At 46.8% G+C, this 23,632-nt stretch overlaps 2 protein-coding genes and 1 long non-coding RNA gene across 3 annotated transcripts; 2 read left to right on the top strand and 1 right to left on the bottom strand.

The window, feature by feature from the left end:
* The first annotated feature begins 1,496 nt into the window (after positions 1 to 1,496).
* LOC109784706 (cationic peroxidase SPC4-like) lies at positions 1,497 to 2,967 on the top strand. The gene is made up of 2 exons (XM_020343307.4): positions 1,497 to 1,834; positions 1,922 to 2,967. The coding sequence occupies exons 1-2, from the start codon at positions 1,580 to 1,582 to the stop codon at positions 2,753 to 2,755; spliced, it is 1,089 nt and encodes a 362-aa protein (XP_020198896.2). The 5' UTR covers positions 1,497 to 1,579; the 3' UTR covers positions 2,756 to 2,967.
* Positions 2,968 to 7,218: 4,251 nt separating this feature from the next.
* LOC109784691 (anthocyanin 5-aromatic acyltransferase) lies at positions 7,219 to 12,901 on the bottom strand. Its single transcript, XM_020343293.4, has 2 exons — positions 12,150 to 12,901; positions 7,219 to 8,197 (listed from the first exon to the last, which is right to left on the bottom strand). Exons 1-2 carry the CDS (start codon positions 12,801 to 12,803, stop codon positions 7,508 to 7,510), a joined length of 1,344 nt encoding a protein of 447 aa, XP_020198882.1. The 5' UTR covers positions 12,804 to 12,901; the 3' UTR covers positions 7,219 to 7,507.
* Positions 12,902 to 13,628: 727 nt separating this feature from the next.
* Positions 13,629 to 23,262, top strand: LOC141021100 (uncharacterized). Its single transcript, XR_012181107.1, has 2 exons — positions 13,629 to 13,827; positions 23,150 to 23,262. It is a non-coding gene; the product is annotated as an uncharacterized lncRNA (long non-coding RNA).
* Positions 23,263 to 23,632: the final 370 nt, after the last annotated feature.

The raw sequence follows: 23,632 nt of genomic DNA, 5'->3' as shown, positions 1-23,632 counted from the left end.
TTCCGTTTTAACGCACATTCATATGTGCCATGACCATGTGCTAGTATATATAGATAAAGTGTAATATATATAGATGGGATGGTCTCCGCGTGGTGGATTATTCAAAAGGATCTGTCTAGGACACATCTAGATGTGACATAATTATGTCACATGTAAGCTGATATCCACTTTGTTTGTGGTCTATTTTTCTTTATCCTAGTTTTTATTTATTTCTTGTTGCTGCATTATATGTTTATGGAAACTTAGATGTGACATCCTTAAAAAACATCTAGATGTGAATTAGACAAACTGTATTCAAAAATAAAATCCAATTAGTAGTGCCATTGCCCTGAAATTTGGGAAAAGCTTCCCTTCAACCGGTGGATCGCACGCAAAGCCTCCGTCGCTTTGTACGCCCGTCACGTGCTATGCTAGGCTGCAACCTTATCCCTTTGTCCATGCCTTCTTATCCATTCATTGCAACCATCTATGCCAAGCAGTAAACAGTTCCCGCAACATGATCTTTGTTAAAAAAAATCAGCAACATGGCCTCTGTTGCAAAAAGTTCCGCAAACATTTCCGCAACATGATCTTTTTGAAAACATCCCGAAACATGACCTTTGTTGCAAAAATATTCTGCAACATAACCTTTGTTGCAAAGGTTTCTGCAACGCGACTTCTATTGCAAAGTTCTCTGCAACAATAGCTTTGTTGCAATGATGAAGGTTGTCCGTTAATCACTTGATGGGGCGGGATCTTACGGCTCACGACCCGGCCGATCTTTTAAAAAGATCAGCCAACGAACGCATAGCACGCCCTTGAAATTTACATTTACACAAAAGAAACAAAGGAAGTCGTGATGGTCCTCGTAGTACTAAACTGACAGACAAGGGGACGCGGATGGGGCAGGCCGTATTTCCGGGCGGTGCGTGGTGGTGGTGGCACGGTGCAATGCATGTGTCGTCGGTGCTATGCTCGCCCGTTCCCTGCTTCAGTTCACGCGCGACGCGGCGTATGCGCGTGTGTCGAAGCCATGTCTGCTACCGTACGTGGACAAGCTAGCGATCGAGCCTTGACTTGTTTATAGTCGTCGGACCATCGGCGGACGTGGTATTAATCCGATGATGAATGCGCACCATATACGTATGCTAACAGTTCTTCTTGTCCATCTCCGCCTCCATCCCCTTGGGTTGGGTGTTGGGTGGGTCGCGAGCGGCAACCTGCATGCGCAACTGATCTACGTACGTCTTTGCTGGCCGATTCACACAGTACGGTTCGGCACTGAGTCTGTGTCTTGAACAACTACTAAAATAAACCTTGGATGTAAAGAGGAGGTAAATAGATAGGATCTCTTGTTGGTTTCTCACATCGATCCTCGCGCCGACCCACTCCCACGGTCATCATGTCCGTCCACGCATGCATGCATCCATGTGTCACGCATGCTCCCAGCCTCCCACGTACGTGTCAACCAGAAGCTAGCGTCCGCGTCGTCTATAAAAGCAAGCCTACCTACACGTACGTAGCGGCAGAGCTAGCCGAGTCACGGTGGCACACAGTGAAATACACGGGAGACGACGAGAAGCAAAGCACAGTAGAGAGTATGGCTCGTGGCGCCCCTCTGCTTGCAGCAGCAGTGGTAGCTGTTGTGGCACTTGGGTCTGTAGGGGCGACAGAGCAGGAGGCCGCCGGCTTGAGGCAGCCTCCGGTGGCGCAGGGCCTGTCGTTCGAGTTCTACCGGCAGAGCTGCCCCAGGGCAGAGTCCATCGTGCGTGACTTCTTCCGGGACGCCGTCCGCAAGGACATCGGCCTCGCCGCCGGCCTGCTCCGCCTCCACTTCCACGATTGCTTCGTGCAGGTACGAACCTTTTCTGGCCAGCTCAGTTGATTGCCTCCCATCAACCATTAACCGGTTCATGCATGAACGCGCCGCACATGCATGCAGGGCTGTGACGCGTCGGTACTTCTAGACGGGTCGGCGACGGGGCCGGGGGAGCAGCAGGCGCCGCCAAACCTCACGCTCCGCCCGTCCGCCTTCAAGGCCATCAACGACATCCGTGACCGGCTGGAGCGCGAGTGCCGCGGCGCCGTCGTCTCCTGCTCCGACATCCTCGCTCTTGCCGCCCGCGACTCCGTGGTCGCCTCGGGCGGGCCGGAGTACCGCGTGCCCCTCGGCCGCCGCGACAGCCCCCGGTTCGCCACGGCGCAAGACGTTCTCTCAGTCCTTCCCCCGCCATCATCGAATGTGCCGTCCCTCCTGGACGTGCTCCGCAAGATCGGCCTCGACGCCACCGACCTCGTCGCGCTCTCCGGCGGCCATACCGTGGGGCTCGGGCACTGCACCTCCTTCGACGACCGGCTCTTCCCGCGCCCGGACCCCACCATGAGCCCGGACTTCCTTGGCAGGCTGAAGCGGACGTGCCCGGCCAAGGGCACCGACGCGCGCACCGTGCTGGACGTGCGCACCCCCAACGTGTTCGACAACAAGTACTACGTGAACCTGGTGAACCGGGAGGGGCTCTTCGTGTCCGACCAGGACCTCTTCACCAACGCCACCACCCGGCCCATCGTGGAGCGCTTCGCGCGCAGCCAGCGCGACTTCTTCCAGCAGTTTGGTGTGTCCATGGTCAAGATGGGGCAGATCAAGGTGCTCACCGGCGACCAGGGCCAGGTTCGCCGCAACTGCTCCGCTCGCAACTCCGGCACTGCTGACGGCCTCCAGTGGTCGTCCCTGGTGCAGACCGTCGTCGACGCCGCCGCGGAGGGCCTCGGTTTCTAAATCTAGTGGAGTAGAGTAGCTGTTAGCCATGCATGTCGTAATAAAATATGAGCAGGGCAGCCATGGTTGATGAGGCTGTAATGTACCTTGTCTTGACCCAAACGTCTGCTAGGCTGCTAGCTAGCGGATCTACGGTGACCAGTTAGTCTAATCGATCGATGCTTATGTTTCTTTTTTTCTTAACACAGTAAAGACGCAATTGTTTATATAAACGCGTATGCCCTCGTGTCTATGAATGCACACATTCCTATAAGCACCTATGAAAGATTGAGCCGATATATCATCGTGAGATTTTATAAAGTCAGAGTAGGCGTCAGATTTTATAAAGTCAGAGTAGGCGTCTTATAGTCGACGGAGCCTTCCAATGAAAGCGTGTCGTCGAAATTCCTTAAATAAATTCAGGATAAATGCGAGCAGTGGGTGGGAATACCGATACCATTGTCAACCTACTAATCCCAACTATAAATAAGTGTCATATGTGTGGCATGAAATGCTCTAGCCTGACTTTTTTACAATTAAAGTCGTCAGCTAAAAAATCCAAAAGAAAACTGAAATTTGCTATCTAAAAAGAAAGTTGACAACCAAAGTTGCTATATTCGTGGTACTCAATTTATCATAAAAATGTTCGAAGTTGCGATTTTTTTACAATTAAAGTTGTCAGCTAAAAAAATCAAAAGAAAAACTGAAATTTGCTATCTGAAAAGAAAGTTGACAACTAAAGTTGCTATATTCGTGATACTAAACTTGTCATAAAAATGTTCGAAATTGTGATATGTTCGTTCGTGCCATGTGACACTCAGGATCCTTTTTAACAAGAGACGCGCTATGCTTCGGCCAGCGGAACTTTTATGAGCGGTCAGATCTGGCGCGTAATCTTGTAGTTTTATGTTGCTCACTTTTACCATAGATATTTGCAACAAATGTTGTGTTGTATTTTTTTTTTAAACATAGGTCTTGCTGTCATTTTTTATTTTGCAATGGAGGTTTTTTTGCGGAATTTTTGTGGCAGCTTGCAACAAAGGTCGCGAGGAGGCAGGGCAACGGCCGGGACAGAGGCACAACATCGGGCAGACATCGGGCCAGAGAGCCCGCCTACGCCACAAATCTGGCAGCCGCAAACTCAAAGGGACGAGACCCCCACGGTGAAGGCAAGGCGCACGTCTTCCACCTAGCCGCGAGCACGAACACCCGAGGAAGCCTAGCCACCAGTGACTGGATCTAGCGCATTCGCCGCCACACCACGAGACCTCCGCCGCGGGCGCCCGCACCACGCAGCCCACCGTGCCGGAGACAGAAGATGACGACCCCGTCGCCACAACCGCCAGCACGCCGCCACCACAGACACCAGGTTCACCCAAAGTCGCATCTTCTAATGCCCACACGACCAAAAAGCGACCACCGCCGCCGCCAATACGCGAGGTGAAAGCCGAATTGGCGGCCCACCTCTCGAGGCCGCCGCCCCCTCGTCCAGAAGAGCACCCAACCAAGTACCTACCTTGCACATCGTCCGCTAGCTTGTATAATTCCGATAGAGATGCACACCACAACCCCTGCCTCCCATCCGACAACAAGAGGCCGAACCAGGGAGGCCGAACCGATGATGAAGCCACCACATTTGAGGGGACGGCGGCCATGGCCCCCTAGCCACAGCCACCCATCCGGCTTTGCAGCCAAGGGACGAGACCTCGCTGTTAAAAAAATAATTCGAACAAAAAGCCCGGTGCTAATGTATAGCACGTGCCAACCCGGAGGGTGCAATTGCGCTATTATGTTTACGACTGTGTCCTCATAGGGGATCTTTTCACTGCACTTGCTTTGGTCCGTTCGCATTTATCGGTGCTGGGTCACGGATGGGCTCGGAGGCCATCTTTTCGTCCGTGTGCATTTTTTGGTGCTGGGTCACGTGTTGGACTCAGTGGCCTCTTTTATTTGTGCACTTTGGCATCTTCGCAGCTAACAGCCGTGCACCATCACTGTTGGCGATGCAGTCCCCTAATAAACTGGCCACCATCCTGTTTAAACTCCCGGTACGGTACTAATCTGCGCGTGGATTTCGCGTCCCGCACCGGCCACCCTTAAAAGCTCAGATGAGGCCCAACTTGGCCCGTTTCAGGCTTCTGAGGCCCGTTCGGCCGTTCCCCGTCCACTCTCACCCTCGTCTCATCGCCGCAAGTTTTCTCACCCTCGTCTGCTATCTGGACCTCCGTCGATCCAGGCATCCATCTACCAACTACCCTGCCGGAAGTTTTCTCTCCCCTGCGGAGCCGGCGAAGCCATGGTTTCTCTCTCTTCCGGCGACTCAGCCGTGAAATCTCCGTCGAGCCCTTGCGTGTGTTGCTTCGCTGCCTCTCTCGCGTCTCGGGCGGACCAGGGGGATCCCTACTGATCCTTCCCGGCCTTGGATCCTGCGGAGGTGGCGATCTATAGGCAGGCAACTAGGGTTTCGTTGTTAGTCCGTTCTCGAGATCACGGTGGCAAGCGAGAACTTGGGATCCAGAAGAGGAAGTAAGCAGGAGAGCACGGAGGAACTCTTGGCACGTCTGAATCTGCAAGAGGAAGAGGACGATGTCCCCCGGACCTGCCCAATGCACAACCGGCCTCAGGTATCTGAATTTGAGCATGAGAAACCACCTGGGGTGCAGCCGCCCTCTTCTTTTTGCTCTTGCCCTTTGGCCGGCATCGTATGTATGGAGTGCAGTGACAAACCTGAAGTTCAGAAATCCAAAGTATAGTCGCTTTTGTTTGTTTTCCCGCATTCCTTTGGATCACTTTGTGTTGCCTCCATTGCCCTGGTTTAAATCTTCCTAACTGCGGAGTCTGCAGGAATGAAATCGATTTCTACAATATGCTGCAAAGAATTACTTGCAGATGGCGTCCGCATGGATGATAACGTACATGGGCACATGGTGTTGATCTGTTATCAATTTTGCAATACGTACCTAGATTTGCTTCAGATGGATTTAACCAATGCATCTACTGAATAGCGCTCATCTTGCTTACTAACTGTAGCTAAATGTATATTTTTTCCTAGAGATTGGGACTGAATTTTGTTGATTATGGTTCTGATAGAGCCCAATCATAAAAGAAGAGGAAGCAAACTTAAGCTGGTGTTGAAGTTGAACTCAGTTTCCTACATCTGTATCTGCGTTCTGCGATATGCCAAACAGGCATATTATAATTTTCATCTATTGTGGTTGCTAATGAATTTTGAAATAACAAATATATTCCATGATGTAGCAGAGGCCTTACAATGCAATGTATAATCTTTTGTGTTGCACATTTCAGAGAAGTATACTCAACTATCATAAAGAAAATTACACTATAAATTATGTCATGATTAGGTAATTGATTGGCATTTTCTTCTTTGTACATGTTTTTTCTGTGCAATACCTTTTGTGCAGCTAGAAAAGAATAGGATACCTAACTACAGAGACTTTCCAACCACTCTGCCAAGTAGTCCATTGTATCTAATGCGTAGTTTAAAAAATATATTTTGGCTTCATATAATTTGAGATTAACTCGAACTATCAATAGTTAATCCAATGTTTATTCCATCTTATCAGGGAACATGTTGAGTCCAGTGTACTTGCTTAATCTTCTTTTTTGTTTCAGGGGAACATCCATCAAAATTATCCACGCGCACTGAAAATTGAAGGGTTATATGAAACATATAAGCAAGAAGTTTAAATATCTGTATTGCATCAATAAGTTGTTCCTGCAAATGAATGGCATGCAGCACTGTATGTTCTTCAGCCTTCATGCTACCATTTTCATTTCTTTTCTTTCAGGTAGTCCAGAGGAGCTCAGTGACAGGTGAGCTACTATAACTCCATGAGCTATATATAAGCCTCTGTAAGTTATGCACATATCTATAGAAACTGCAATTCCACCTCCCCATATAAATTAATGAGTATATTGTGTTTCGGGAGTTATGGAATTTCTACATGTGAAAGCCTACAGGTGAAAGCCTCGTATCTAATGCTGATCTATTGTTTTTCGGGTTATGGAAATTCTATACTAAATAGATCACACCGTGTAATTATGCAGTTCAATCTTCTATATACTCCAATACAAGTTGGTACCTGAATTTAATAAGTATGACAGTGAAGGCTGGTGGTAGCGATTTCCGCTTAGTGTAAATGTACGGATATATTCTCTTATTTAAGTTGCATACTTTTGGTAAGCGATGGTTAATGCTTCATTCATACATGCTTTTTTAAACCATATTTATGTTTGTGAAAAATAGACAACCGTTTTGCAAACTACTTGATGCTTATTTCAACACATATATCGATCTATATTACTGTGGTCATTGGTGATTGACCATGATGACCTGGCATTCCAAATTCAAGTATAGTTGAAGTGAAATAATGTACGGGAAAAATACCACATATCCGAGCTATTGGAAAAGACAAGTCGATTCTAAAAGAACACAACAATGGTTGAAATTTTCTGCATGCGTATAATCGCCAACGTATTAACTATTGAAGGAATATTAATCAAGTTTGCTATATACGAATAGAAATTCCTTACATATCTCCAGTTTCGTATAAACAGTACAATCAATATTTTTAGATAAATTTCTACTCAGCATAACTATGTGTGATGCTAGCCTGTGCAGTGGCACGGGCTAGTGACTAGTTTTAATAATGCAAATAGGTAGCAAATTTGATAGTAGTTTACGTGTCTGTTCGGAAACATTCCAATAAAAGCAATCTGACTCGGCAAATGACTACGGGTATCAATTCATGATTAATCAACCAAGCAATTCAGAAAATGTGCGTTGAACGCATCCATGTGATCCGGATGCATGCACACAGACGCCTGCACGCCGCCGCAGCCCCCCTTCGCGGCGATGAGTACCACCTGCCCGTTGTTCACACTGACTAGCTCCGTCCTGCTCGGCGCGCCCCACCCAAAGTCGGCCACCTCGTACGCAGGGAACCGCGTTGAACCAGAGACGTTTACCAGCCGGTCCTGTGGCAACCAGGAGAACAGGTCCAACCAGTTCCACCCGGAGACCGGGTTCTCCGCCGCCCGCCGGACCTCCCCCTGAAGTGCCGCCGCCGCCACAGCGACCCCGTCCTCCGCGAGGAGCTCCGACGCCGTAGCCTTGACAAGGAACCCGGTGATGCATGTCCCGAAGTAGTTGTCGCTCACCTGCGGGTCGATGCCGCGCCGCCCTCGGCAGTCGAAGAAGAAGAGGAGGTAGACGTCGTCAGCGTCGGAGATGGTGACCGGGTGCTTGGACCGGACAAAGGAAACCCAGGTGAGCGCAGTGATGGCCACGAAGCTTGACGGCGCCGCCATGGTGGGCTGCACTGATGGAACCGAGGTTGTGAGATTGACGATGCGTTGCTTCAGGCGGTGGATGAGCTGCGCGGCGAGGGTGAACGTTCGGCGAGGCATATTGATTGGGTTCCTGGCGAACTGCGGGTTGGCCTGCAATGCGAGGATGTTAATATCGGTACTGACCAAATATTTTTGACGAAACTGTAAAGTGAATAGTTTAGATAAAAGATTATCTGAGATGTCTTGCCATATGTAGACTTTCCGCTGTTCTGATAGCTTGTTGAGGGCATAATTGTGCTCTCTAGATAGACATTACTTATTCATGCCAATGTCCGTTCAGAGAACGTAGGTGGTGAATCACATTGCAGCGAAAGAGCGGTAGTTTCAGTTTGTAAAGAATGTCTTTTTTTTCTTCTTCTTTTTTGCGGGTGGGTGATTTTTCTTTCTTTCTTTTGTCCTGGAAGTTTGTGAAGAAATGTCCCTATCTTATCGAACCGTTGTTAGTTTTCTAAGGGCATCTCCAAAGCTAATCCGCAAATGTCTCCGATAGATGTCCGTTTTTATGTCCGGACGTGATCCATGGACATGATGCCGGAGTGAGCCATGCAAAGCTATTCTCAAATTGATAAGGTTATAGAGAGATAGAGAGAGAGAGAGAGAGAGAGAGAGAGAGAGAGAGAGAGAGAGAGAGAGAGAGAAGAGAGGGACCATGCATGTGATGAGATTTATGATGTGGTGTCCGGTTGGGAGGAGAGCGAGGAGAGGGGGAGCATGCATGTGGTGTGGTGTCCGGTTGTGGTGTGGTATAGCAGCTATAACGTCCTTCCATCACAGGTATGTCAGAGGCTACGTTGAAATGGTTATGAACCTAAAATTATTACTATCAGCGTTCGTGCAACTTTTGGGTCTTAAAATTAACTTTCACAAGAGTGAATTGTTGTTTTTTGGAGAAGCCCAAGATGAGGCTTCTTAGTATGCCGAATTATTTGGCTGTGATGTCGAGGAGCGTTTGCAAAAGAGGCCAAGCAGTTGGAAAGGGATATTACAATTTCTCAAAGGAAGAGTAGTTCTCATTAATTTAGTCCTAAGCAATATGGTAGTGTACATGATTTCACTAGTAGTAAAATGTTTATAGTAGATATTCCTCTAGTGGCGTGCGGATTAAATAAGACGTCACAGGTAATTGACGAAACACCCGTGGCAATCCAAAATAGTAGGAGGCCACCAGCAAGACCTTACTTGTGGCGTGCGTATAAAGGTGGACGCCACCACCGTGCGGGACCCATATATCCCACCAGGAGAAAAACACTAGTGACGTCTACGCTATAGAAATGCCACCGATGTAGCCAATACTAGTGGCATCCCACAATACAAGAACGCCGGCAACTGTTAAGCCCGAGCTAGCTTTTGGATCCTACATGATGGTGGCGTTTCATATACCGGAGACGCCACTAGTGTTGTATGTAGTGATGGCGTGTAGGCCGGAGGGCGCACCACCATTAGGTTGAAGAAGATGAGGAGGAATGGCGAGTGTTGCGTGGATAAGGGGCACATGCTGGATAGTGGGTGTTTCTAGATGTTGTGGTGGAGAGAATGGCGAGTGTTGCGTGGATAAGGGGCACACGATGGATAGTGGGTGTTTCTAGATGTTGTGGTGGAGCGACCGGAAGTTGCTAGATCGTGCATCAATTACAATATTTTTTTCCGGATGAGCATCGAGATTATAATTACTTGCTCCCTTTTGTTTCGTAGTTTAATATATTCATGCCGACCACATCTGACGAATACATTATCATATATAATAATTAAGAGTGAGTGAAATATTGAAAAGAAATTCTTAAGGGAGAAGATATTTGGGGCTCACGGGGGGGGGGGGGGGGGGGGGGGGAGCACTCTCCTCCGTTATATCATCTATCCCGCAGCTTTGCACCCTAATCCTGCTCCCCATCGAGGCACGATAATAATGTCTAGGGAAGTGGTCAGGTTGGCGTGGAGGGTGTGCTCCTACTACTGGCCGTGTCAACAAAAGAGCGCCAAGCATTGTAAAATCTTTACTTTCCGGCCATCATGTTTTTGAAGTGGGAAAGTATAAATATGAATTAATGTTAATAGGGATTGTGAGATAGAGGAATTAATATATGATCTATTTGAAGCTGCTGTTACAGATATGCGAATGATGTACAATTATTTTCGCATCGAAGGAGTAGCCACTAATCTACCGGATGCATAAATGTTTAGATTTTTGTAATTATTTTTACGCAAGGTTGCTTAACATCAACAACTTATTACATATAATCCGGTTTTTTTAAGTGCGAGTAGAAGGAGTAGGTTTTATTAGCAGAGAAGAAGATTACCAGCTTTTGGAATACAACGAGATCCTTAGAAAGTGGATCATTAATAGTCTTCAACCAATTTAATTGGAAAATCATGTTATTCACCATGACAGGTAACTTTCAAATACCACACGAACTTTTAGATTTATTTTTGGCACATGATAACTCCAAACATATTTTATGACAAGTTTAATGACGCGAGGATGGCAACTTTAGTTGCCAAGCATGATAACTTTTCTTTTTGGATGGCAAGTTTAAGGTTTTTTTGGGTTAGTTGTTTCTTTTCGGGCGGCAACTTTAGTTGTAAAAAAGCTCAGGATCGAATTGCTTCATGCCACACGTGTGCCATTTATCATTTGGGTTATTTATATCCGTTGCAATGCCCGGGGCTTTTTGCTAGTATAAATATATACATCCTTTTTTTTGCGGGAGATCTATACCTACCAATAAAAGAAATAGGTATTCTTAGTCCGTCATGCTATTTTATAGAAAACCCCCTGATTTTTCTGACATTAAACCCACAGTAGATATCAAATGTTTTTAAAAATACTCATATCTTCTAAATCGTAACTCCAAATTTAACATGTTATATATGAATTTTGATTAGAAAAATATGTAGAATCTGAATATGATGTTATTTTACCTGTTACTAATTTAAAAAAACTACCATCTATGGTGCAATCTTAATCAATAATGCATTATCCGTCTTTCTTTCATACCGGTAGTGATTCGGATTGGGGATGAACACCTCAGCAAAATCAGGATTGGACGCGGAATTGAAGATAAATTTGCTAGAGACACCCAATAAATAAGGACATGCATGACACGAAATAAAAGAAGAACCCAATAAAGATGGGATGTCCGCTATAAAAGAAATAAAAGAGAAAATGCAGAGGAGATCCGATAAAGATGAGATGTTGCGCTATTCTCCTATATATAAGAAAGAAGAAAAAGAGGACATGCATGGCAAAAAGTAAAAAGGAGGCATGCAGGGCAAAAAATAAAATAAAAGACATGTTAGACAAGATATAAATAATGATGAAACATGGACACATACCTATGACATGTATGGCAAGAAATAGTGATGAAATATGGACGCAAGTACCTGCGTCCACATGAGACCATACAACAATGTTCTTTTTCAGAAAAAAAATCTCTTTATGCTTAAAAAATCCTATATCTTTTTAACAACTCTTCATGTATTTAAGAAATATGCATGTGAAAAAAGTGTTCAAGAGTTACTAAGTTGGTGATGCTTAAACTGAAAACTGCCCTTGATGCGCACGTCTCCGTAGTGTGCTAATGTGTCATCGTCTGGTTTTGTCATTTTCCTTTACCGGCCCGTAACAATACCCCATTTCACACATAACATGAATAAATGCATGATCACTTGTCCGTTACTTTGTACGGATTAAATCTATATGTAAGCCGTGTTTGAAATATAATACCTGTGGAATCTTGAACTGCGCTTTTGTAGGCTAAGACCATCTTTATTTGGGCCATAGCTACAAATTCTCATATTATAGACTTTTTTTTTGTAATTTAAGAGCGTGCGGTAATTTTTTTCTTCCGTTACAACGCATGGACCATTTTGCTAGTAAATATATACATCTCTCTGGGAAGCACATACGTACGTGTGATAGGTACGTAGGACCGTCTCTTTTTCTCTTCCCTTTTAGTTACTTTCAATTTAGTTTCAGAATTAGACACACAACAATTGGAAAATTTGATGAACAATTTTCTACACGGAAATTCCAACAGGGACATACCAGTGGCAGATGGGGCGCGTACTTGCGAAGCGTGCTCCTCACGAGCTCCTCGCCGCCGGCAGGTAGCGCGACGTCCGGGAGGTCGAACGTCGGCGGCGCCGCGACCAGGACAGCGTCGTCCCCGCGGCACGCCCCTGCCCACGCCTCCAGGAACCTCCACAGAGACCGGCCGTCGGCCACGGCGTGGTGCACCGCCACGCCGACCGCGACCCCTCCCTTGAGCCGCGTCACCCGCACGGCCAGGACCTCCGCGGGTAGCGCATCGGTCTGGAGCTCCGGGGTGAACGCCCTGAACGCGTCCACGTCGTGGTCCGCGTCCGCGGCAAGCTTTCTCGCGTCCGCGTCGTCCATCTCCGCGACGACGAACCTCACGCCGCCTCCCCCCGAGTATGAGGCGGAGCAGTCGATGGCCGCATCGCCGGTGGACGGCAGGAAGACGACCCTCCCGGCGAGAGGCGGGAAGCGCGCGAGAGTGGCCGTGAGAGACGCGCGGAGGGAGCCGACGAGGAAAGGGAAGGGCGGGAGCTGGCCGCCGGCATCGTCGAAGAGGAGCACGCGCTGGATGGGTGGCACCACGACCCACGGCACGTCCAGCGCGCACAGCCTGAGTACCATGTCCTCCTCCGGAGGGGCCAGCTTCACTGTCGTCGCCATTGCACTGCTCGCAGACGAACGAACGAGCTTGGTGGTGTGACCGGCCAGGACCAGGAGGGCCTCAGCTTTAAGAAGGATTCTGATGGCTAGTCGAGGTCCACGCAGGCAGCAAGAGATGGCTCCAGTATTATTATTTGGCACTTTACTTTTTCTGATCTGATATATATCGATGTCTTTATTTGCGCAGAATAAGCTCACGACTGACAGAGAGGAGCAGTCATGGATCGGAGATTGATTTGGGTTTCCCAAACAAAGGCGGACGGACTCGCATTTGTGATGGAACCGGAGAGACCCTTTCCTGAAAAATTATAAACAATATATTTGTTGTGATACAAAAGAAAAAGTTAAACTCTACTTCCTCCATCACTAGTGTCAAAAACGCTCTTATATTATGGGACGGAGAGTGTCAACAGCGCTCTTATATTACGGGATGGAGGGACTATATATTATTCAACCTGTCCAAGTATCAGATGGTTCTGTAAATACAAATTCATATATAGCACAAAAAAATTAAGTGGTTTAACATTTGCACCGTGCATTTCTCTTCTTTTTTTGCGTCGCACGAGAGTAGCATACTTCATTCGTGTCAAACAATATTTTTGGCCGGCCGTGTACAAAATTACAATTTGCATTTTTTGGGGGGTAAAAATATAATTTGCTCTTTCGCATAATATCAGTCTTTTCCCACTTCTTTTCTGTGGGCTATGGACATTCAGTTCGTGGACCCCTGAAAAGCCCAACTAGTGAGAGATATATACTACTTGAACCCTAGCAAATTCTGGCGAATATTCTAAAAAACAAAAAAAAAATGGGTGAAATGCAGAGGCCACACACACCAACGAGCCGTTGCCACCGCGCACTCTTATTCCAGGGAGGTGTCTTTGTGCGGCTGCCGGTTCAAGCTCGGAATCATCAGCACGACTGCACCAAGCTCCGCCTCCAGCCAAAGAACCTCCTCCCCTCCCGCCGGACGAGCTTCTCCTACACGCCCTACTTCCACCGACCTCCATCGCTCTCTATCCCGGTGAGCTAGCCGTTTGGATTGTTTCTTACGACTGTGTGTGAGCTGGCTTAGCTGATTTGTTGATTTGCATATTCCACTGTTTATAGATGGGTATATCCCGCTGTTAATGATTTGTATGCCCCCTATTAGCTGATCTTCAGTATTGTATGTACAAATATTGACGGAATTTTGTTGAGAGAGCACAGAGTTATGCCGGGGTATGTTTGGCCGGGGTACGTTCCAATTCCATGCTGAAAATTCAACATCATCCGTCCTTAATAAAATTGTCTCTCTCTAGGAATGTACCGGGCATCTGAGAATCAATCACTGTGGTCTCTGCATTATTGAGATGTTGCTGCATGCCAATAAATGCTTTTTCGTACTCGTTTCTCTGAATAAGGTGGCAAGTCATTTTCTAATAATAAGTCATCAGAGGGGTACCCGGAGTTTATCTTGTCTCGCATTCTAATACTAATTTTATTCATTTACATATTGAATATTATTCTTTCCCAAAAGCTACTCCGATATTAACAGGACTCAAAGCAATGCCTGAACTAGAGAAAGAAAGGAAATATCAGTTTTAGCACAAACGAGGGAAATGAAGGAAAGACTTTGTAGGATGAGTCTTACCGCCCGATGTCAGGGTTTGCGTCTAGCCTCACAATGATGCATCATCGCCCTCACCGTGTAGTCCTCCTCCTTCATAGATGTTGAGCCGTCCACAGCCACTGAATGGCGGCCACTATGTCGAGCAGGCATCGGCGTGAGTGACGTTGGTGGCATCGCGGCCGCCAAAAAAATTCAACAAATTAACGCTTCCATTTATAAATAAAGTGATGAATTTTTAAAAAATCAAACAGGAAGTTGGTTGGCTTTTATGCCTTTTCACTTGCTGGACTAGAGTTAAATATGGATATACTAATATGTATAATTAACTAGGATGGTAGTGAAATTAGTTTAGAAAACAGTATATATTTAAGACTAGTGGCCAACCAAATAAATATTTCTAGTACTCATTTTTATGAGTAGGTGGAAAATCATTTTCTAATAATACATTATCAGAGGAGTACCCAGAGTTTTTCTTGTCACAGTCTAATAGTAAATTTATTTATATACGGATCGACACATAACTTCACTCTTATTTTTCCCCAAAAGTTACTCCAATATTAACAGGGCTCGAACAATTGCGTGAACTAGAGAAAGAAAGGACATATCAGTAGGAGTTTTAGCGCAAACTAGAGAAATAAAGGAAAATTTTCGTAGGATGAGTCTTACCACCTGAGATGTGGGGGTTTGTATGTAGCGTGTAGCCTTGCAACAACGCATCATCGCCTTCGCCGTGGAGTCCTCCTTCGTAGATGTTGAGCCAGCCGCAGCCAGTGAATGTCGGCTACTATGTCGAGCTGGCATTGGCGTGAGTGAGATGGAGGCGTCGTGGCTGCCAAAAAAACCAACAAATTAATGCTTCCATTTATAAATAAAGTGCTGATTTTTTTAAAATCAAACAGGAAGTTGGTTGGCTTTTATGCCTTTTCACTTGCTAGACTAGAGTTGAATATGGATATACTAATATGTATAATTAAATTGGATGGTAGTAAAAATAAGTTTAGAAAATAGTATATATTTAAGACTAGTGGCCGGCCAAATAAATATTTCTAGTACTCGTTTCTCTGAGTAGGTGGTCTTATTCTAATAATAACATACCAGATGAGTACCTAGATTATTGGTTATCTTATTCTAATATAATAGTAAATTTATGGACACAAGAAATTCACCTTTAATCTTTCCCAAAGCCACTCCAATATTAGCAAGATATATTCAAAACCAAGCGCGAACCAGAGAAAGAAATGAAAGACTTTCTACAAGGAGTTGACTGGCTAAGATGTTGTAGAGCTTGCGCATAGCCTTACGACGCATCGCATCCGCCATATAGTCATCAATTGTAGATGCCGAGCGGTCTGCAGTCCCCAAATGTCGGCCTCTCCGACGAGTAGGCGTCGAGGCTTTTGGTGTGATTGGCGTGGGAGATCCCAAGCGGGGAGACATAGCATCTGTGGTGTCATCATAAGCGGCGTCACGACCTAAAAAATAAACAACAAATTAAAGCTTCAATTTATAAATAAAATGTCGAGTTCAAAACATTAACGCTATGCACCTTCCAATTTCTTACTCCATAGGTTCCGTATTGTTGCTGTGGTTTTAGTTCAAATTTGAACTGTCCTGAGACAAAATTTTTGGAACCGAGGGAAGGTATTAGTTTCCTGATAAAGTCCAATTTATTCTTACTGATGAGTAAATATTGTAATGATTAATTTGTGACCACTTTTTTTGAACACCATCTTATATTAATTAACCAACCAGACCAGTACACTCATTCGATACAATATTCACCACACAGGACGATACATCATTTACAAGAATACCATCTAATCTATTGTCAAAGCTATACTTAGCGATTAAATGAGCCACCATATTGGCCGTACGGCTAATCTTTGACAATTGAAGATTGTTGATCAACTTCGAGATACTCAACGCTTTCATCTTCAGGTCACGCATAGCAGACCTGTCATAGTCCCCCGATGCAAGAGACGCTACCACAAAAGCACAATCAGTCTCTAAAATTATAGGATTATCAAGAGAAATACCTATGTAGAGACCGGCAATGCAAGCCCTAAGCTCCGCTTCCTCCACGCTTTGACAGGCACCAATGAAATCCCTCGACGAAACAATAACTTCCCCTTCCTCGTCCCTGACCACCACCCCCACACTGGCTTCTCTAATGGACTCCACGAAGCTAGCATCAACATTAATCTTGAACCAACCTGCAGGAGGCGGGGACCAGCCACTACTCGCGTCCAGAGAATTAGGAACTCCGCTAATCCGGACCAACGGACCTTTTCCTTTATTTTGAAAATCCACCGGCATCGGAGAATGATATGCACCAAAGGACGCCCAATAACTCTCCACAAAGCAAGCAGAAGCTGAAACTGATTCCTTTCCTTTACCAAAGATCAAATCATTTCTCAAATGTCAGGTCTTGCAGAATAAGAATATTATTTGGTCTCGCATTACGGGGTTTAATTGACTCAGGAGAATAATAAACCAATCATACCCCGTATATCTGAAAACCTCCTCATCAGGTAGAGCCCAAATGTTCCTCATGGCCATGCGAAGCGCACGCGCCTTCGGGCACAAGACAAGCGCATGGAAGGTATTTTCATCCTCCATGCCACAAATAGAACACGTACTAACAGAGGCTTGATGATGCGCCACTCTATTAACCTGTACGGCCAAGCTATTGGAAGCAACCCTCCATGCAAAAATACGAATCTTATGATGAATGTTTGCCTTCCAAATAATATTCCAAATTTTCCTCTCCGTCCCTACCGCCTCACTGGATTGCCCCTCATCCTCTTTTTTATCCTTAAGGGTGAGCGCTAACTTGTACGCACTCCTAACTGAGAACAACCCTGACTTTTCATAATGTCAAGCAACAAAATCTGCCTCCCCATTTGATTGGATCCGCAACCTCAAAATCTCATCCGCATCATAAGGGTAAAATAAATGCCTAACCAGCTCCTCATCCCATCTCCTTTCTCCACTCATGAACAATTCCTCAACCCATTTAACTCTAGTTCTATTCTTCTTTGCAGAGATTTTAAGTCCAGAAGCTCTAGGAAGCCAATTATCTCTCCAAATATGTATATTAGCCCCATCACACACTCTCGAAATAACTCCGGATTTAAGCAGCTCCAACCCATGCAGAATACCTTGCCATGTGAGAGAAGCCGACTGCGGGAAAGCTGTGTCTAAAATATGCCCCTGTGGATAATATTTTGCTTTGATCACTCTGGCACACAGAGATTCCGGATTCACCACCAGCCTCCAAGCCTGCTTCGCTAAAAGAGCCTGGTTAAATAATCTGAGATCCCGAAAACCCATACCACCCTCTGCTTTAGGCTTTGTCATCTTATCCCAAGCCAACCAGTGAGTCTTCCTTCTGTTTTCCTCATACCCCCACCAGAAATTCCTTATAATCTGAGATAATTCCTCGCACAGAGACGTCGGGAATTTAAAAATACCCATAGCATACACCGGAAGAGCTTGCAGAACAGATTTAATCAACGTTCCTTTCGCCCCACAAGAAGCATATTTCTCTATCCAGTCCGATAGTATTTTGAGAGCTTTGTCCTTAGTGGATTGAAATTTGCCCGCCTTCATTCGACCTTGAGGCACCGGTAAACCAAGATATTTGTCCTCAAATCCTTCGGCGGTAATGCACAAAATTACCATAACAGCCACTTGAACTTCCATACTACATTTTTTACCAAACATGATAGAGCATTTATCTGGGCTGAACAATTGGCCAGTCCCTTTCTCATAGGTTGAAATAATATTTTTAATTGTCAACGCTTGATCAATGGATCCCTTGAAAAATTAAAGACAGTCATCTGCAAACAATAGATGTGAAATACCCGGCGCTTGCCTGTTCACCTTGAATTCTAGCAGCGCTCCTCTATTACACGCATCCTGTAACAACACAGAGAGAGCCTCGGCCACGAACAAGAATAAATAAGGAGAGAGAGGGTCTCCTTGCCTGATACCACATGAAGGCGTAAATGACTCCAAGAGTTGGCCTCAATCTATTCACTAGGCACTTTGAGATAATTTTATAAATGACATTGCAGAGGCTGATAGGCCGAAATTCTTTGATCGATTGGGGGTTCTTTACCTTTGGTATAAGGACAATTACCGTATCATTAACACCTTCCGACATCATACCTGTATCAAAGAACTTTTTAACTGCACGAATAATGTCCTCCTTCAACACTCCCCAATTGCGCTGAAAAAATCTTGTCGGAAAGCCATCAGGACCTGGAGCTTTAAGCGGCCCAATTTGAAAGAGAGCATCACTAATTTCCTGGTCCGTAAACGGTTTGCATAATTCACTATTCATGTCCTCACTGACAAGAGGTTTTACCAATGGAATAATCAGAGAGGGATCAACCATACCATCGCCAGTATACAACTTTTTAAAAAACGAATTAGTGATGCTATGAATTTCCGCCACATCCTCAGTAACCGTGCCATCATTCCCTTTCTGGCTAGATATGAACTTTTTCTTTGCTCTCCAAGTAGCCTTAGCTCTAAAGAATTTTGTATTCCGATCTCCCCATCTAATTTTATCAATCCGCGACCTCTGTTTCCATAACATTTCCTCTTTATAGAGCAACTCATCCATTTCCTTGAGAAGAGCTTTTTTCTCCATCACAGCGGCATGATCATTCCTGTTATAAAGCACCTTGAGTCTGCTCCTAGCCAACTCAAGCTTCCTAGGAAGATAATGAATATATTTTCGACTCCAATCATGCAATTTTCCTAGCATTCTCTTGAGCTTAGAAGCCACATCCTTCAAATCATCAATATACATACCTTTGTTCCAGCAAGATTTAATATGCTCTTCTAACACCACTCCTTCCCTCTCCCAGTATGCCTCGTATTTAAGCTGTTTAACAATATTACCTTGCCGAGGCAACCCTGACAGTTGAATGAGCAGAGGGCAATGGTCAGATCTTGAGCTAATAATATGAGACACCCTGCACTCCAGAAATAGTGCCGACCATTGAGGACACGCAACAGCTCTGTCCAATCTTACTCTAACATTTTTGGAACCCTGTTGCTTGTTGTCAAAAGTCCACGGCGTACCATGAAACCCCAAGTCAAAAAGATTACAATCAGATAGCACACTCCTAAAATCAGCCATCAAAAGAATTGGACCTTTTATTCCGGGAAAAATGTTCATTTTGCCACATCGCTTCATTGAAATCTCCAACCATAAACCAAGGACCAGAACCCATAGGCTTAATTCTCCGCAAAAGTTCCCACATGACGTACCTTTGACTAGCCTTAGGCTCTCCATAGATAAAGGTGCTTCTCCACTTTGCTCCATTAGCAGTACAGATAAACATATCAATGAAATGCTCCCCATATTTGTTCAGCTGTATAGTATAAGAATCATCCCAGAACACCGCAAGACCACCACCTTTCCCTGGAGAAGAATAGGTAAAAACATTACTCATACCCAATCGATAACGCAAACGCTCGACCTAATCTTTATTTTTCCTTGTCTCGGAGAGAAAGATAACATTGGGTTGGTGCGTCTTAGAGAGATACACTAGCTCCTGAACTGTGCGAGGTTGACCCAAACCCCGACAGTTCCAACTAAGTATTTTCATGGCTCCTGACGGGCGCTCACATCCGCGCCCGTCAGTTGACCGACAGCCCCATGGTCGGTAGCTTCCTTACTGATCTCACCTACAACTCTCCCCTCCCCTACAGATTCTCTTTTTTTTCCTTGATTCACTTCCTCTCCCTCATCTACTTCCTTAGTTACATGAGTGACTATACCATCTATCCCAACTATAGCCTCAACTCTCTCAACACACACTCTTTTACAAGCAGAAAAGTCCACACTCTCAGAACTAGCACTGTTCATGTTGATGATGAATTCCTGGCTGCCGTCGGGACCGCGTTTCTTGGGCATCATTGTGTTTTGGAGGATGTCGACGAAGGCAGTTTTGCGGTTGGACAATTCACTCCCACTGTTAGGCGGAGTGGGCACCCTGAACATGGCATGCTTGACGCCGGTGTACTGCACCATAGCACGCTCCTCTATGGACACGCTTCCAGCGTCCCCAAATGGTCTCCCTGCCCTTGGCGTCGAGACTTGGCCGCATCCCACCAGTAGCTTTCGCCTCCGAGTCCGCCTCCAGACCATCCCCAGGAAGTGCAGCAACAATGCCCTGGCCACCACCAGCCTGCTGCACCACCCCAGGTACAGTCTGGAGTTCCGCAGCTCCACCACCCACCGAAATGGCAGGCTCCATCACGCCCTGGCCCTCCAGGGAAGCCGCGCCCAGCGACTCCATCAGTTGCGGCCCGGGAGCATCCACCCCTTGGTCGCGGCCCCCACCAGCAGGAAGCGGCTGCACCCGGGCCGCCCCCTTGCCCGCACCGCTAAGGCCCTCCTGGCCCTGCTGAGCAGCTCTCACAGCTGAACCAGAGGCATCAATGTTGGAGTCGACGATGCCCCCGGCCGCCTGCACGGACGCCTCCTGATGAAGCTTGTCCATGGCCCCATCCTTGGAGCCGGATCCCGCAAGCACCGGTCTCCCCTCCAGGGAATAGCCCAGAACACGCATCCCGGGATCCGACGCAGCCATCGAGCTAGCCTTCTCCCCAAGGCACGCCTCAGCCAGAAGTGGAGCAGCAGCCACAGAAAGCTGTTGGACAGCCGTGGCAACCACCGAGATCACCTTGTCCGGTAGCCTCGCGTTCTGCGCGAACACCTCATCTTCCGAGGCCCCCGCCAGGCCCCAGAAGTCGAAATGATGCCGAACCGACCCACTCCGGGCCGCCGCCTTGAGGTTGGAGGAGTAGATCGCCTTGCGTTGCTCGGCCGGAATACTGCAGTGCTTGGCCGTCATGTGTCCCACGATACCACAAGACAAACAAAAGTTAGGCAGTTTTTCATATTTTACATTGAAGCTGAATTCCTCCTTGCTGCCAAAGGGAGTGAAAGCAACGGACATCCTTAGCTGCTCATCCACCTTGTGAATGATCCGAACCCGAAGATGCTCACCGACAATCTGGTGGTTTTGGTGCGCCATCGCCTTCACCTCACCCAGCTGATCACCAAGAGCCCAGCCGAAGGCCTCAGTCTTGAGTGGCACCGGCAACCCATGGATTTGAACCCAGACTAAAAAGAGTCTAGGCACACATCCACGGGGTTGGTCTTCCCGCCGAGCGCCGCGATCAGCACGGCGTTGTTCCTGAAGTGCCACGGGCCAGCCCGAAGCACGTGCTTGAGGTCACCCTCCTCCGAGAATTTGATGACGAAGCGTCCATCCTTGCTCTCGACCCGCTGAGCCACCGCATTGCCCCGCAGCTTCCAAGGGCCGCGAAGATCGCCGACAACCGCCCTTGGGTCGATCGAGTACGGTGAGAGTACTCTAGCCACCGCAAGTTTCCCGGCGACCGCACGCAAGGCGGCTTCCAAGTCGATGACGAGGGGTTTCATGCCGGCTCTAGAACCGGCAAACACCTTGCTCTTGCCCGCCCTTCGGAGAGGAGGCGGAACCACCGCCGCCGCCGCAAAGCCGAAGGAGGCCGACGGCGTAACAGAGAGGGCCATGCCAGACGGCCCTCCCACTGCAGCCCCCGGCAGGCTCCTAGCAGGCTCAGAAGCCGTCTGAGACAGCGGCGAGACGGCCACCCCACCAGCCTGAACCAGGGCAGCGAGCTGAACGCCCTGAACTGCAGGCCGGTCAAGGCCAGCGCCCACCTCAGCCGCGGTGCCAGCATCCCTGACCGCAGCGCCTGGGAGGGTGTCCACACCCGCCCCATCAGTATCCACCAGCGCCTTTGCCATGTCCTGGTCTCCCATGGCCACCTGAACAACTAAGACAGAAAGAACAGACAGAGGCGAGCAGACACGAGGAACAAGTGCAAACTGAAACCCACCGCCCCCTTCCTTGAAATACACGGGCTTCTCCTCAGAATCCGCCTCCGAATCTCCGAAATTAACAGCCAAATTACTGCATACCTGAAGCCCATTACCTTTGTTCTTCAAATCTGCCTTAAATTCCTTAGAAACAGCCGGCCGATTCACAAATTGGTTCCCCGGATTAGCAGCTGTACTGGAGGATTGAAGGCCAATACTCCCATCCACTGATTCCGCGGGATGAATCCCCTCCAATATTCTCTTGATCTCCACTTGAATTGGACGGGCCTTGAAAATTTCCTCTGCTCTTTCTTGCATCAGCCGCAAACACCGTTGGCGATCTGAGGAGCGAAGGAGAATCTCCCTCCCCCTCCGCCTGAAGGTGCTCCACTCCACGGAGGAGAGGCCACCCAACTCCCATGCGCGAACGCTCCCTCCAGCCCCCGGCCCTCGGCCGGCGGCAGCGCCGCCACCATGCCCGCTCACTCTCAGATCGCCCCTCTCATCGCCAGAGCGTTTCGGTCAACGCGGTCAACCCTCTCAGTTATACTTTTTCTATTATTTTAGGTCACAAAATTAAAATATCGAAAAATCTTCATGTAGAAATTATCATCGGGCTCAAATATATGGGATAAATCATTTTGCAATTGTAATTATTTAAGGAGCCGCGTGAAGGTTCTCGGGCCAGTAATGCTGAGACACAAATTCAAGTAGGTGTGAATTAATTGAGGTCGCCATCATTGTCAATCAGTAGAAAAGATCTCTATCTATGATTTAAGGAGCCAAGCGTAACAAACAAGTGACGTGCCGACACAATATTTCTCTTTCCATGTGAACAAGAGGAGGAATTAAGCCAAGTGGCGCCATTCACGAAGGTTGTTGTCTATAAAAGGAGGAGGAACCAAATTTATGTATTTGTCTGCCAATGAAGCTAGTGTTTCGAAAAAAGAAAATGTACTTACCCTGCATATCTAGGAGCTTCAGATAACGGCATCAGTGATGGTAAGGGATGGAAACAATCCGTAAGTTAATTTGGTGCTTGATTTTAAACAATTCTGAAATTTTTGGACTTGAGTTTATCTTGAATTATATGTATTATTTTATTGTCTAACACAATTGAATTAAGCTCAGAGTAAGGCATCTCTTCCTCTTTGCTACTGTAAAGTATAGCAACGGTTTTAGCTTGGAAGAACCATTGATCTTATGGGGTTGAACTAAATGAGGAGATGCGTTCATCAGGTGGATTGCGGGCTCGGCTCAGTGCTGGTTCAACCGACTCGCTCGATTAGACACCACTAGTTGTAGAAAGTTACTGTATCAGCT

The sequence above is a fragment of the Aegilops tauschii genome, chromosome 3, assembly GCF_002575655.3.
Source record: "Aegilops tauschii subsp. strangulata cultivar AL8/78 chromosome 3, Aet v6.0, whole genome shotgun sequence".
Classification (NCBI taxonomy): domain Eukaryota; kingdom Viridiplantae; phylum Streptophyta; class Magnoliopsida; order Poales; family Poaceae; genus Aegilops; species Aegilops tauschii.
The sequence above is the reverse complement of the archived record's forward strand: the minus strand, read 5'-3'. Positions and strand labels throughout refer to the sequence as shown.

Coding starts and splice junctions, on each gene's coding strand:
- LOC109784706 (XM_020343307.4), top strand. CDS start 1,580: ATGGCTCGTGGCGCCCCTCTGCTTGCAGCAGCAGTGGTAGCTGTTGTG. Junction 1,835..1,921: donor TCCACGATTGCTTCGTGCAG/GTACGAACCTTT, acceptor ACATGCATGCAG/GGCTGTGACGCGTCGGTACT.
- LOC109784691 (XM_020343293.4), bottom strand. CDS start 12,803: ATGGCGACGACAGTGAAGCTGGCCCCTCCGGAGGAGGACATGGTACTC. Junction 8,198..12,149: donor ACGCGCCCCATCTGCCACTG/GTATGTCCCTGT, acceptor CTCGCATTGCAG/GCCAACCCGCAGTTCGCCAG.